The sequence below is a fragment of the Neoarius graeffei genome, chromosome 10 (genome assembly GCF_027579695.1).
Source record: "Neoarius graeffei isolate fNeoGra1 chromosome 10, fNeoGra1.pri, whole genome shotgun sequence".
In the NCBI taxonomy this organism is placed as follows: Eukaryota; Metazoa; Chordata; class Actinopteri; order Siluriformes; family Ariidae; genus Neoarius; species Neoarius graeffei.
The window spans coordinates 84996319-85008645 of record NC_083578.1 but is presented as its reverse complement, the minus strand read 5'-3'; the positions used below and the strand labels follow the sequence as shown (position 1 = coordinate 85008645).

At 41.6% G+C, this 12327-nt stretch overlaps 1 protein-coding gene across 3 annotated transcripts; it reads right to left on the bottom strand.

Annotated features, from left to right (window-relative positions):
• Window positions 1-2943: 2943 nt before the first annotated feature.
• gata1b (GATA binding protein 1b) lies at window positions 2944-12011 on the bottom strand. Of its 3 annotated transcripts, none has more exons than XM_060932462.1 (6): window positions 11891-12011; window positions 9565-9802; window positions 5873-6370; window positions 5145-5290; window positions 4870-4995; window positions 2944-3651 (listed from the first exon to the last, which is right to left on the bottom strand). In XM_060932462.1, the coding sequence occupies exons 2-6, from the start codon at window positions 9770-9772 to the stop codon at window positions 3379-3381; spliced, it is 1251 nt and encodes a 416-aa protein (XP_060788445.1). In that variant the 5' UTR covers window positions 9773-9802; window positions 11891-12011; the 3' UTR covers window positions 2944-3378. The 3 variants fall into 3 exon arrangements, with proteins under 3 accessions (XP_060788445.1, XP_060788443.1, XP_060788444.1); XM_060932460.1 differs by having other exon boundaries at window positions 11860-11983; XM_060932461.1 differs by having other exon boundaries at window positions 3562-3651; window positions 4692-4995; window positions 11860-11983.
• Between the last annotated feature and the right edge of the window lie 316 nt (window positions 12012-12327).

Below are 12327 nucleotides of genomic sequence, written 5' to 3'. Positions count from 1 at the left end.
CTCTGACCTACGCATGACCTCACATGACTTTTCTGAACTGGCTGCTGAGCGAGGGGTTTGTAAACAGACTAGCACGTGGTTAGGATGCCCCGCATTATGAAATAAAATGTACTGAAACAAGATGATGAATACCAGCTATGGGGATGGGTATCAGCTCAGACAATTCAGAAAGGGGAGTGGATTAAATGATTCCTGAACCAGCACATCGACCTGTGTCACTTTAACTATTGTAACTAACCACACAACACTCCAGTGAACAGGGCTAATCCTTGTGTCCATCCATCCATCCATCCATCCATCCATTTTCTTCCACTTATCCAAAGTCAGGTCACAGTGGCAGCAGGGTATTCCAGGTGTTCCTCTCCCCAGCAACATTTTCCAGTTCCTCCTGGGGGATCCCAAGGCGCTCCCAGGCCAGATGAGATATATAATCTCTCCTGCATTTTCTGGGTCTACCTCAAGGTCTGCTCCCAGTTGGACGTGCCTGGAAAACCTCCAAAGGAAGGCGCCCAGGAGTCATCCTAATCAGATGTCTGAACCACCTCAGCTGACTCCTTTTGACATGAAGGAGCAGCGGCTCGACTCCAAGATCCCTCCGGATGTCTAAGCTCCTCACCCTATCTCTAAGGGTGAGCCCAGCCACCCTACAGAGAAAGCTCATTTCAGCTGCTTGTATCCACGATCTCACCCTTTCCATCACTACCCAAAGCTCATGACCATAGCTGAGGGTTGGAACATAGATTGACTGGTAAATCGAAAGCTTTGCCTTCTGGCTCAGCTCCTTCTTCACCATGACAGACTGGTACAACACCCGCATTACTGCTGACACCGCCCCAATCTGCCTGTCCATGCCTGTCACGCTCCATTTTGCCATCACTTGTGAACAAGACCCCGAGATACTTGAACTCCTTCACTTGGGGCAACAACTCACTCCCAACCCGGAGGGAGCAATCCATCCTTTTGTCATCCCAGTTTTTTGGTGGTTTTTTTTTTTTGGTCCTAGAAGGTTTGTCAAAGTATTTTGGCAAAAAAAAAGGTAACAATGTATTTTCTAATGATTTTATATGTTGAGGGGTTTTTTTTAACCACAACTCAGGTACTTGACTACAGGATTAATATTAATATTACTTCCTATAACGTTATTTGCATGTTTTACACCGATCTTAATCCTGCTGTGCTCGTTCATTGCTTATCTCTTTTATAAGCACTTTCCTCCTTTCCTCCACTAGCCTGGGGTGGTGCCTTGAGCAAGCATTAGCAACCCCTTGCTCCCCTTGGTCAAGGTTACGACTGAAGACTGGACTGAGTGGACTCAGCAGACTGCGCGGAAGAGACCACCACCTGGTGGTTCAACAGGCAGGAAGGCGGACCCAGGAAAGCATTTGTGGCGCGCCATCAGAGCACAGTGCAACACGTAGAACACTGTTGGCCATCCACTGCATCTAGCTCCAGCCATCTTGATTTTGTTTTGCCCCTGGAGACCTAGACCCAGTTAGGTCAGAATGAGAGTGAGGCTGACAACTGCACGGCTCTCCCTCAGTCTAATCCAAGTCACGAGTTCAAATTCAAATCACCAAATTGAAGTCATGGTCATCTTTGACCCCAAAGGACAAACATCATTATCATCATTATCAATTTGTTAATATTTGGGTCATGAAGTTATAATCAACTAAGTTTGTTCGAAAATATATCAAAAATACAAAACAGGACCTTACGGGACAGAGTTGACTCGGCCAACAGGCGATGAGTTTACGCCATCATGTATTATCCATCGTCCGTCCGTCATCCGTCGTCCACATTTCACAAAAATCGCTTCTTTTTTCTCAATTCTTCACTGATTTTTATCCTTTTTGGCAGGAAGGTAGGTCTGCCCAGGGTGCATATATAACTTCTACCCAAATTTGCATAATTGCAATTAATAATGAAGATATGGACTAATTAATCAAGACCTAACTAGCAGTTTCCACACAAATCGCTTCTTCTCCCTCAATTCTTCATTTCTTTGACTTTGATTCTTTCTGGCATGAAGGTAGGGGTACCTTCATATAACTTCTCCCCAAATTTGCTTAAATTACTAATGAAGTTATGGACTAATTAAGCCTTAATGAGTAGTTCAACAAAAAAAAATCGTTTCTTCTTGGTCAATTCCTCATCCTTTTGGATTCTTTCTGGCAAATAGGTTGGGATTCCTAGGATGTCTATAGCTTCTATATATAGCTTGTATATAGTGTATATAGCTTGCGCAAGGCGGCCCACTTTAGATCGCTCCTTCTGGACTAGACGGGGCCCGAGTGAGCTACGTCGTCATTGACGGTCTGGTTATACCAGTGTTTTTAGATATGGTAGGAAGTGTAGCTTATCTTGAAAATCAGTCATGCCCTTCGATACACTCCCTCCCTGACTTCCTGTTTCAAAAAGAAATACGTCAGCATAAGATACAGAATCAAATCACAGCTCTCAGGCCATTTGAAGCAGACAAGCTAGCCTGATTACTGTTCAAGAAGTAACACACGAATGTTGAATATGAAGCTGAAGAGAAGATTCTCACAACTTTGTACCTAAATCATTTGGCAGTTTGTGCAATATGAAAATGTATTATCAACTCATGCAATAATCAGGCTTTGTTTTGATGTATCCAGATGTTATAATTTGTCATGGCATTTACATGACAAGGCGAGGTTTTTGTTGCTGCACACTGACTGGAGTGGAACATGCACACAAGCCCTAAATGGATCTTTTAACTCGCTCAGTGTTTCCATAAAGCCACAGATTTGAATCTGGTGAGACGTATCGCTCAGGTTCACGCCTCCGCACTATGGAAAGCGACAGATTTGCGTATGCACCGTTCGTGATCCACAGTCCGGACAATTAGAGTTTCTGCGTAGACAATGGCGCTACTGACAGTCCTAACCTCAAAGGGGGGAAAAAAAAGAAAAGCGTTGGGAATGTAGTCGTGTTCAGCAACACAGTTTTATTTAAATTGGCGCATTTGGTTATGTTGTGTCCAATCCTGAAAGTGATTTGTCTGTGAATGAAAAAAAGGGGAAAAAACCACAGAGCACTTATTTGCATGATGAATTACAGAAAAAAATGTGTATTCATTCGTACAATTTATTCACACCAGCCAGTAAACGGCATCTGTAAAGACTCCCAGGCGATGAATAAAAGAAGAGGAAAGAAATGGCTTTACATCAAGTACAAATATTATTAATAAAATAGAACACTCATTACTTTTTGTAATTATCCACATGTATATGAATATGAAACATGATGCATGCTATTTAAAAAAAAAAGAAAAAAGTTTTTTTTAGCTCTTGGAAACAATCAAATTCACTTTGTGCGAGTGTGTAGTACTCCATCAGCGTCCATTTAACGTTGTTACACCATGCCGGAGAAGATGGCTGCAGCAGCAGGGTGGTATGGGTAGGAAAGGTGAGATGGGGCGTGGAGCGTAGCAGAGGTGCCTGCAGGGTGGCTATAGGGTCCCAGCGAAAAGGTGTCGAGAGGCTGCTCAGACCCAGGGGCCTTCAAAGGCTCTGAGAATGCATCGAGCTCCACAGCGGCGCTCCTCCTCCCCTTCCTGCTCTTACTCGACACCTTGCGGTTGCGTGTCTGAATCCCGTCCTTCTTCATCGTGAGGGGTCTGTTCACCTGAGGGAAGAAATTTGTCAGTGGACAAATGATAAACGTTGCGGCTTTTCATATCTGGAAGACAGATATTAAAGTTTGTGATGATTGTCAGATGGTGTTTGAATTGATATTTTCAAGAAGGATGAGCATGAGCATGTGAAAGCTCATCCTTGTCAAAATACAGGCATCAACCAGATGGGGTGAAGTTCTGAGAGACACGTGAAGCTGGTCAGTATCATCTTTTCAAATTTCTGTTCATGGTGCATCACAGGGAAACATAACACACTCAAAGGAAAGGGATATTTGGGAGAGAGTATGTCATCCCAGCCAGTTTTGCTCCTTTGACTCCCAGCTGAAGATGGCTATGGCGTCTCCAGGATTCAAACTCACAGGTGATGGCTTTTTTGTTGAGTCGATGGGTGTTGCCATAACTCCGTCCAAGTATGTTAACAGAGCAACGTAGAAATGCAGGTCTTTGTGTGTGTGTGTGTTGTTTTTTTTGTGGAACATCTAGAGCACTTTGTGACTTTATCGCTATTGTCTACTTGGAATCAACCTTTTTTTTTCATCCCTCTGCCAACTCCTGCAATATCCAGAACTCAAGACTCAATTCTCATCCACCAAGTTATCTTGTTTTGCCGTGTGAATAACTTGACAATACTGTATTTCCCCGAACAAAGTTAGAAGTCTAGGATGTTGGTGTGTAAGGATACATTTGTCATGAAAAAAAATATTAGTTATCGCCCGTGAACCTGATTTCCTCTGAATGGCCCAGTGGAGAGTTGAGTGGTCACGTGTGTTACAGTATATATGTTTTCACTGTGTTCTGTCAAAATGACGTAAAGCGCTCATCACGTCTCCTCAGTGACACAGACTCGGACCTAGCGGAAGTCTCTGGCGAGGAGTGCCAATTGCGAGGTCCCGTACAATTGAAACTCTCGGGCGAGTCGGGGACGGGATTCCCCACCAAGGCTTCGCGCAGTGTGCTAGCTTGAGCATGTAGTCTATGGGAAATAAACAGTGTGATGGATTAGCTCTAATCCCATGTTTTGAAAACTCACAAATGTCGTCTTGGGCGCCTCTGTGGTGTCACCAATCCATGAGTAAAGTATGGAGTATGTGTGTCCAGCCATGTCGATTTGCATAGGTGAACAGACAGACAGACAGACAGACAGAGAGACAGCGAGACAGACAGCCTTCCTTTAGTAGTATAGAAGTGTAAACGAGAGGAGCTCTCACATTGTGGAGTTTATAGTAAAGCCCACAGGCATTGCACACAGGTTCCCCGCTGGCGTTCCGTCTCCACAGTGTGGTGGTGCTCGTCTGGCAGTTGGCACACTGAGTCCCTGCCCTCTTACTCACAACCTACACAGGTCACAGAGGAGAGAGGATAGATAGATAGACAGAACGATGAAAAAAACCCTATCATTTTAACTCGATATTTGAATGGCTGATTAAATTGCCTGCAATCAGCGCTCCATCTTCTGCTAGATTAGGAACAAAAAAGGCCATACCAGTCTCTTTCTAGGCCGGATCAGAGGTCTGTTTTGTCCGTTCATCTTGTGGTACAGTCCGCAGGCATTGCACAGGTAGTGGCCCGTACCATCGCGCCTCCACAGAGGGGTAGCAGTGGCTCCGCAGTTTACACACTCGCGCGTTTCTGAGACCAAAAGCGTTAATTTACTTTCATTTAAAGTAATAAATAAGTTTGTAAATTGAGACTTTTCTCTGTAGCAATGGATCATTTTATTCAACTACTGTCCAGTAGTTTAAGGAAAGAATAAAAGTCTTGGGGACGTTACAGGAAAATGATCAACGATGGGGAGGAATGATGCGGCCTGATGAAATGGGGTTACTGTTACACCCCGAAGTTTATTATTTTATACCATAACTCTTATACCAGAGCAATTTGCCAATGGTTACAATTTTTACTGATCAACAATGAATAGAACAGTAAATTTAATGAAAGTTGTACTGTAGGTTAGTTGTTACCATAGAAACAATAATCGGGCCAAGTGCATTAACAGAAAATAAAATATTACTTGCAGCCATAACTACTGTCAGAGCTGCTGTTATAGAGTATTAATCAACACCTTTTGACCAATCAGATTTGAGAATTTAACATTACTGTGATATAAAATATTTTTAAAACAAAAGGAAAGCACAAGAACATCCTGTATAAAGCACAGTCACTTCTCACCTGTGCGAGAGAGAGAGAGAGAGAGAGAGAGACACTTCTCACCTGTGGGAGAGAGACTCATCTTGCGTAGTTTCGGCGAGAATGAAGATGGTGAATAAAGGCCAACGCTGCTGAAGTCCTGAGCTGGGTTGCTGTAGGAGCTGTAGTGTCCTAGAGAATGTGTGTGAGTGTGTGTGTGCGCCTGTGGCGGCCCGTGATCGTGTGGGTAGACACCACCACTGGCGACCTGGTTGATGGTATAAACTCCCCCCACACCTTCAGCTCCTGCTGCAGGACTGACCCTCTCACCTTTCACACTGTCCTTGCAGTCCAGGCCGGGTGAGTGGAGCTCAGAGCGAGGGGCTCTGATGGAGGACAGAGGGATGGAGGGATGGAAAGGAGAGGTGGTGGAGGAGCTGTGGGGGAGCACCGGGGTCCTGCTGAAGGTACCGCTGTGCCAGGAGGAAGGGGGTGATGGGTACGGGCTAGACAGAGAGTGAGCACTGGAGCCCTCCAGCCACGACAGGCCACTTAGAAAAGGAGAGGAGTACACCTGTCGCACTGCACAGAGAGAGAGAGAGAGAGAGAGAGAGATGGGAAAGAAAGCATGAAATTGAGAGAGTGCAACAGGAAAGGAAGGAGGGAGAGAGACATATATAGAAAGAGACAGAAGGAGAAAAAGCATGAAAGTAAGAGAGACAGTGAGACAGAGCGAGAGAGAGCATGAAAGTGAGAGACAATGAGACAGGAAGGGCAGGAGGGAGAGAGAGATGGGGAGAGAAAGTATGAAAGTAAGAAAGACAGTGAGACAGGAAGGAAGAGAGAGAGACATAGGAGAGAAAGCATGAAAGTAAGAGAGACAGTGAGACAGGAAAAGAGTGAGAGAGCATGAAAGTAAGAGAGACAGGAAGGTAGCGAGAGTGAGACAGGAAGGTAGAGAGAGAGAGAGAGAAAGCATGAAAGTAAGAGAGACAGTGAGACAGGAAAAGAGTGAGAGAGCATGAAAGTAAGAGAGACAGTGAGACAGGAAGGTAGCGAGAGTGAGACAGGAAGGTAGAGAGAGAGAGAGAAAGCATGAAAGTAAGAGAGACAGTGAGACAGGAAGGTAGACAGAGCAAGAGAGATGGGAAAGAGAGCATGAAAGTGAAAGAGAGACAGTGAGACAGGAAGGAAGAGTGTGAGAGAGCATGAAAGTAAGAGAGACAGTGAGACAGGAAGGTAGAGAGAGAGAAAGCATGAAAGTAAGAGAGACAGTGAGACAGGAAGGTAGAGAGAGCAAGAGAGATGGGAAAGAGAGCATGAAAGTGAGAGAGAGACAGTGAGACAGGAAGGAAGAGTGTGAGAGAGCATCAAAGTAAGAGAGACAGTGAGACAGGAAGGTAGAGAGAGAGAGAAAGCATGAAAGTAAGAGAGACAGTGAGACAGGAAGGTAGAGAGAGCAAGAGAGATGGGAAAGAGAGCATGGCATGAAAGTGAGAGAGAGACAGTGAGACAGGAAGGAAGAGTGTGAGAGAGCATCAAAGTAAGAGAGACAGTGAGACAGGAAGGTAGAGAGAGAGAAAGCATGAAAGTAAGAGAGACAGTGAGACAGGAAGGTAGAGAGAGCAAGAGAAATGGGAAAGAGAGCATGAAAGTGAGAGAGTGAGACAGGAAGGACAGGAGAGAGAGACGAGAGAGAAAGCATGAAAGTGAGAGAAAGACAGTGAGGCAGGAAGGGGGAGAGAGAGACAAACAGCGAAAGAAAAGAGAGAAAATGACAGTCAGATTACAAATAAATAAATAAAAATATGTTCCATTTTGATACAGCGCATTCCAGGTGTTTTATCTTGTTGAAGTTGTTGAGGGTTTTTTGTTGTTGTTTCACTGATGGCCGATGAAACAGGATCATACACTGCTGAGTTGTGTTGGGAGAAAGAAACGTAACCTGTTTTGTCTTTTGTTGAAGTTACTGATTCATACAGGATGATAAGGGTTCGCATACCCTTCCCATGTAAAACATAAAATACCAGTCTTTAAAATTCGCTATCAGAGCTTAGCAAAGCTTCAAAAGTTGAGCAAAAAATTAGCTAGTTCTGTTTTTTGTCATTTAGCTAACTAAATTAGCTAGCTAGTTCAGTTTTGTTTTCGTTGCTAATGTAAGCATGTATGTGTGTGTTAGCATTCACTCCAACAGGTTATTAATACTGTGGTCAGCTCTTTTCATCAATTGTATATCATTTTTGACTAACATCTACTTTTAATTGAGTGAAATTTGGACACCGTTATGCTACTTGTCCTTTTTTTCAGCCCTGGTGATCCATGGAGTGTGTATGAATGTCTGATGCTTCTCCAATATAATTCCTTCTCCTTGTTGTTTTCTTTTTCCAGCATTTCACTACAGTTCTGCTTTTGAACATTTATAATCCTTAATTCAGTGTTAATTCAAATGTGAAGTCGAAAGAAGTTGTAAAGAAGTGGTCTGAGAGATCACCTTTCAGTCAAATGTCCAGAAAGAGATCTGACTCCAGTCCTTTGGACTCCACTTCTATTATGAACATCATTAAAATCACTGAGGTCGTTTGCAGCTCGCTGCTTTTCGTGTTCACTTTAACACGATTGAGAAAGGTTCATTTAAAAAGATTCAGATGTAAAAACACCCTTCGAGAGGTCTGAGTTTATTTGTTGTTTTTGCACAAAAATTGCTGAGCTGATGTGAACTCTCGTGGGACACTGAAAACGAGTAAATGTGAAAACACCCTTTCGAGGGGCACAAAACATGCTGAGTCATAAGCACACCAAGAAGTATGAAAACAGTCTAAGAATACCAGCAAACTAAAACCATGTCAGCGGTATTAATAAACTGTCTTTAGGCAGCGCAGGTGTTTCCGCTGCTCTTCTTCATAGTTCCAATGGAAAGCATTAGAAGCAGAATGAAACCAAACGAGTCTGGTTATGAGTTCTAATCCCACGATTGTCACAGAGCCACTGGGAGACCATAGAAGAAGAAACCTAACTCTTAAATGCTTTAATTGTATCCTGTATCAACTGTACTGTAAAATTAAATGTCAAATTTTTATCTATCTATCTATCTATCTATCTATCTATCTATCTATCTATCTATCTATCTATCTATAAAACAGTTATTCATCGAAATCGAGTTGTACATGAGCTGATAGCTATACGCCATATACGACAAGATTGACTGGAATAACTGTTTTATTCTATCCACATTCACTGGATTTTGAGAAACTGAGCATTTTTATTTTTATTTTTTGCAAATTTGATGAATAAAAACTTTACACAAAACGTCTGACAAAATCATTTCCGCTTAGAATGTAAACAAAATGGCGAAATGACAGGTGAGAGTTGTGAAAAGTGCAATAATAATAATAATAATAATAATAATAATAATAATAATAATAATCTTAAAAAATAAAAAGATTCATTCTTACCATCAAATACTTTCATTCTGTATTTTGTTGGGTTTTTTTTGTATTTTTCAGGGTTTTGTTCTCGGGTAGAGTTTTTATTTCGACCTCGGTTGGTTTAGCAACACGCGCCACCATTTTGTTTTGTTTTTCTCTACTCACAGTGTATGAGCTGATATCCTAGTAGTAGAGTAGCCAATCAGAGCGTGCAATGGCTCATATCCAGTGAATGTGGATTGGATAGAATAAATTCTGTTGGCTGTTATTCCATAATACGCTTTTATTTACTATGAAAGACGACAATACAAATTTTAAGAATTATATATTTTATTTATTTCTCGAACTGACCTGGACTGTGTCTGTATGTCGCTGTGCCGCGGCTCTGGATGGCGTTGGAGAAGAGGGAAGGCAGGCCACCACATTCGGCCTCTATGCTGGAGAAAGTCGAATCGTCTTCGGTGTGAGATACAAAGCTGGAGTCAGATGGGTAAGTGGGCAGCACGTCGCCTGGTATCAGTGACGAGGACGACCAGCGAGACTCTACAGTCGCTTCCATGGGCAAAATTCCTTCAGCTTCGGTCCGAAACTGTAATATATACATATATGTGTGTATTAAAAATCATATTTCATTATTAAACCACATCACTGTTGAATTTTTCATTCTGATTGGTCAGAAAGATTGTTGATTTATTTTCTATTTCCATAATATTAGCTTTAACAGTCATGGAATTACAAATCCACTCGTTCTAATATCGTATCTTTTCGATAGGAACAACTTACACTCTGACTTACAGGGCAGATTTTTAAAAGTGTGTAATTACTGATAGAGTAATAAATTACATTTAGTCATAATCTCGATTTAATGATGTTTAAATTTTTAATTTTTAATTTTATGTCTTATATCAGACTTTCTAGGGCGGCACAGTGGTGTAGTGGTTAGCGCTGTCGCCTCACAGCAAGAAGGTCCTGGGTTTGAGCCCCGGGGCCGGCGAGGGCCTTTCTGTGTGGAGTTTGCATGTTCTCCCCGTGTCCGCGTGGGTTTCCTCCGGGTGCTCCGGTTTCCCCCACAGTCCAAAGACATGCAGGTTAGGTTAACTGGTGACTCTAAATTGACCGTAGGTGTGAATGTGAGTGTGAATGGTTGTCTGTGTCTATGTGTCAGCCCTGTGATGACCTGGCGACTTGTCCAGGGTGTACCCCGCCTTTCGCCTGTAGTCAGCTGGGATAGGCTCCGGCTTGCCCGCGACCCTGTAGAACAGGATAAAGCGGCTACAGATAATGAGATGAGATGAGACTTTTTTGATGTAATGATATATGGGGTTAGTCAAAATTATGTTAACACTTAAATGGTAGGAATCATTTATTCACAAAACATACATCATATGTGGAAGATGATTTACAGGACGGTCTCAACCTGTTTGCCATCGTGTTCAACACACGAAAACCAGCAAGCAACAGTACCATTTCAAGAATAATAAAAATAATAATAATAAAAATAATCCATTAGTGTTCACATAATTTTGACTAACTCTGTGTATTTGATATTCACCTATTATAATAGTTCAATGTTTGCTTTTTTATATTTTTAATTCAGATCTTTTATTAGTTCGAATGTATTTGTTACGAGTCTTTGACTCATTGTACATATCGGAGATAAATAAAGCTTAGAATTGAATTGAATTGAATAGTGAAGTTTTCTATGAGGAGACTCATAGAAAGTTTTGTTTTTTTTTCGGAAGGAGCCTCCAGTGTCAGAGTCAGAAATAAAGCTGTAAGTTTTCCAACACAGGAAAGTCGTCAGGATAGAGGGTTTTGTGGTTTTCTTGGGAACGTGCCAAGCTGCATTTTCTTGTCTGATTAACTTCAAGAGAAAAAAAAAGACGAGAGGCTGTATGGGAGGGACTGTTTATAGCTGCTGTAACAGAACTAACTCGCTTCTCTTAATGTTCCACAACGTTAAATGTGACTATAAACGGATTAAAAAAGTATGATTTGTCATTCTTTAATTAATAAAACATTTTAATTGTTGCCAAATTGTCATGGTATAAGAGGAATAAAACACTTGGCTGTTATTGGAAAATAATCTCCAGGTTGATAACTAATTTATCGAACACAACACCCTGCCGTGTTTTATTCCATACTTCTGTGACAATGATAAAACAAATAGAGCCAATCGAGCAATAATAATAATAATAATAATAATAATAATAATATAAATAATAATCATAGATAGACATATTAATAGAATATATTTTTTCATACCATGAGTCATTACATACCTAGTGCACAAACTTTTTGCTCTAACTATGCATTTTAATTTATAACTTTTACTATAATTCCTCAATAGACAATGTATTTATTCACACAATATCAATATCAATAAATAATCAATACTAGTTACTCGTGTCTGATGACTGTGTTGGTAAGCTACAGCTATTAATATTATAATACCAATAATAAGCAGAAATAAAACAGTTATATCAAGAGCGTACAGCAATATGATATTTCTGTATGATTCTTTTTTTTTAGGTCTTAGACTAATTTCTTATATTTTTCAAGCATAGCTTGATTTAACATGTCATGGATGACAGCAAAGCCAAAATGAGGTACGACACGGAGCAAAAACAAATGAATTCAGCTCACCTGCTGCATCCGTGCTGTTGGTGCTTCTTACCTGGCTGTAGTTTGGTGTGGATGATCTCCGCACCTCCAGGTGAGCGAGATTGATGAAAGAGCTACAGTTAAGACCAGGCGTTGCTCTGAAGTGTTGCTGGTCCGATAAGAGAAAATGAGGGTGGTGGTGGTGGGCGAGGGTCAGAAGGGAGATGAGGGAGGGGGGCATGGTGTAGGAGGTAATTTTAGAAAATGTTCTTCTGCTGAAGACACACCTCCAACACCAGTTAACGCTTCAGAGGGAAGTGACAGAGTTCAATTTGCTCTGGTATCATAACTTTTTATCCTGTGTTCATATAAATGATTGTGTAACTCGGTAGAAAAAGCTGCTTCAATCGAGACGATCTGCTTCGTTTTAGCAAATATTCAATTCTGTCTGAATGAAAAAAAAACGAATACAGACAAACAGTGCAGATCAAATATGGCTGACTTTAGGTG

Coding starts and splice junctions, on each gene's coding strand:
- gata1b (XM_060932460.1), bottom strand. Junction 5,291..5,872: donor GATGAGTCTCTCTCCCACAG/GTGAGAAGTGTC, acceptor TTTTGGTCTCAG/AAACGCGCGAGTGTGTAAAC. Junction 3,652..4,869: donor TTTACTATAAACTCCACAAT/GTGAGAGCTCCT, acceptor TTCTTCCCTCAG/GTGAACAGACCCCTCACGAT.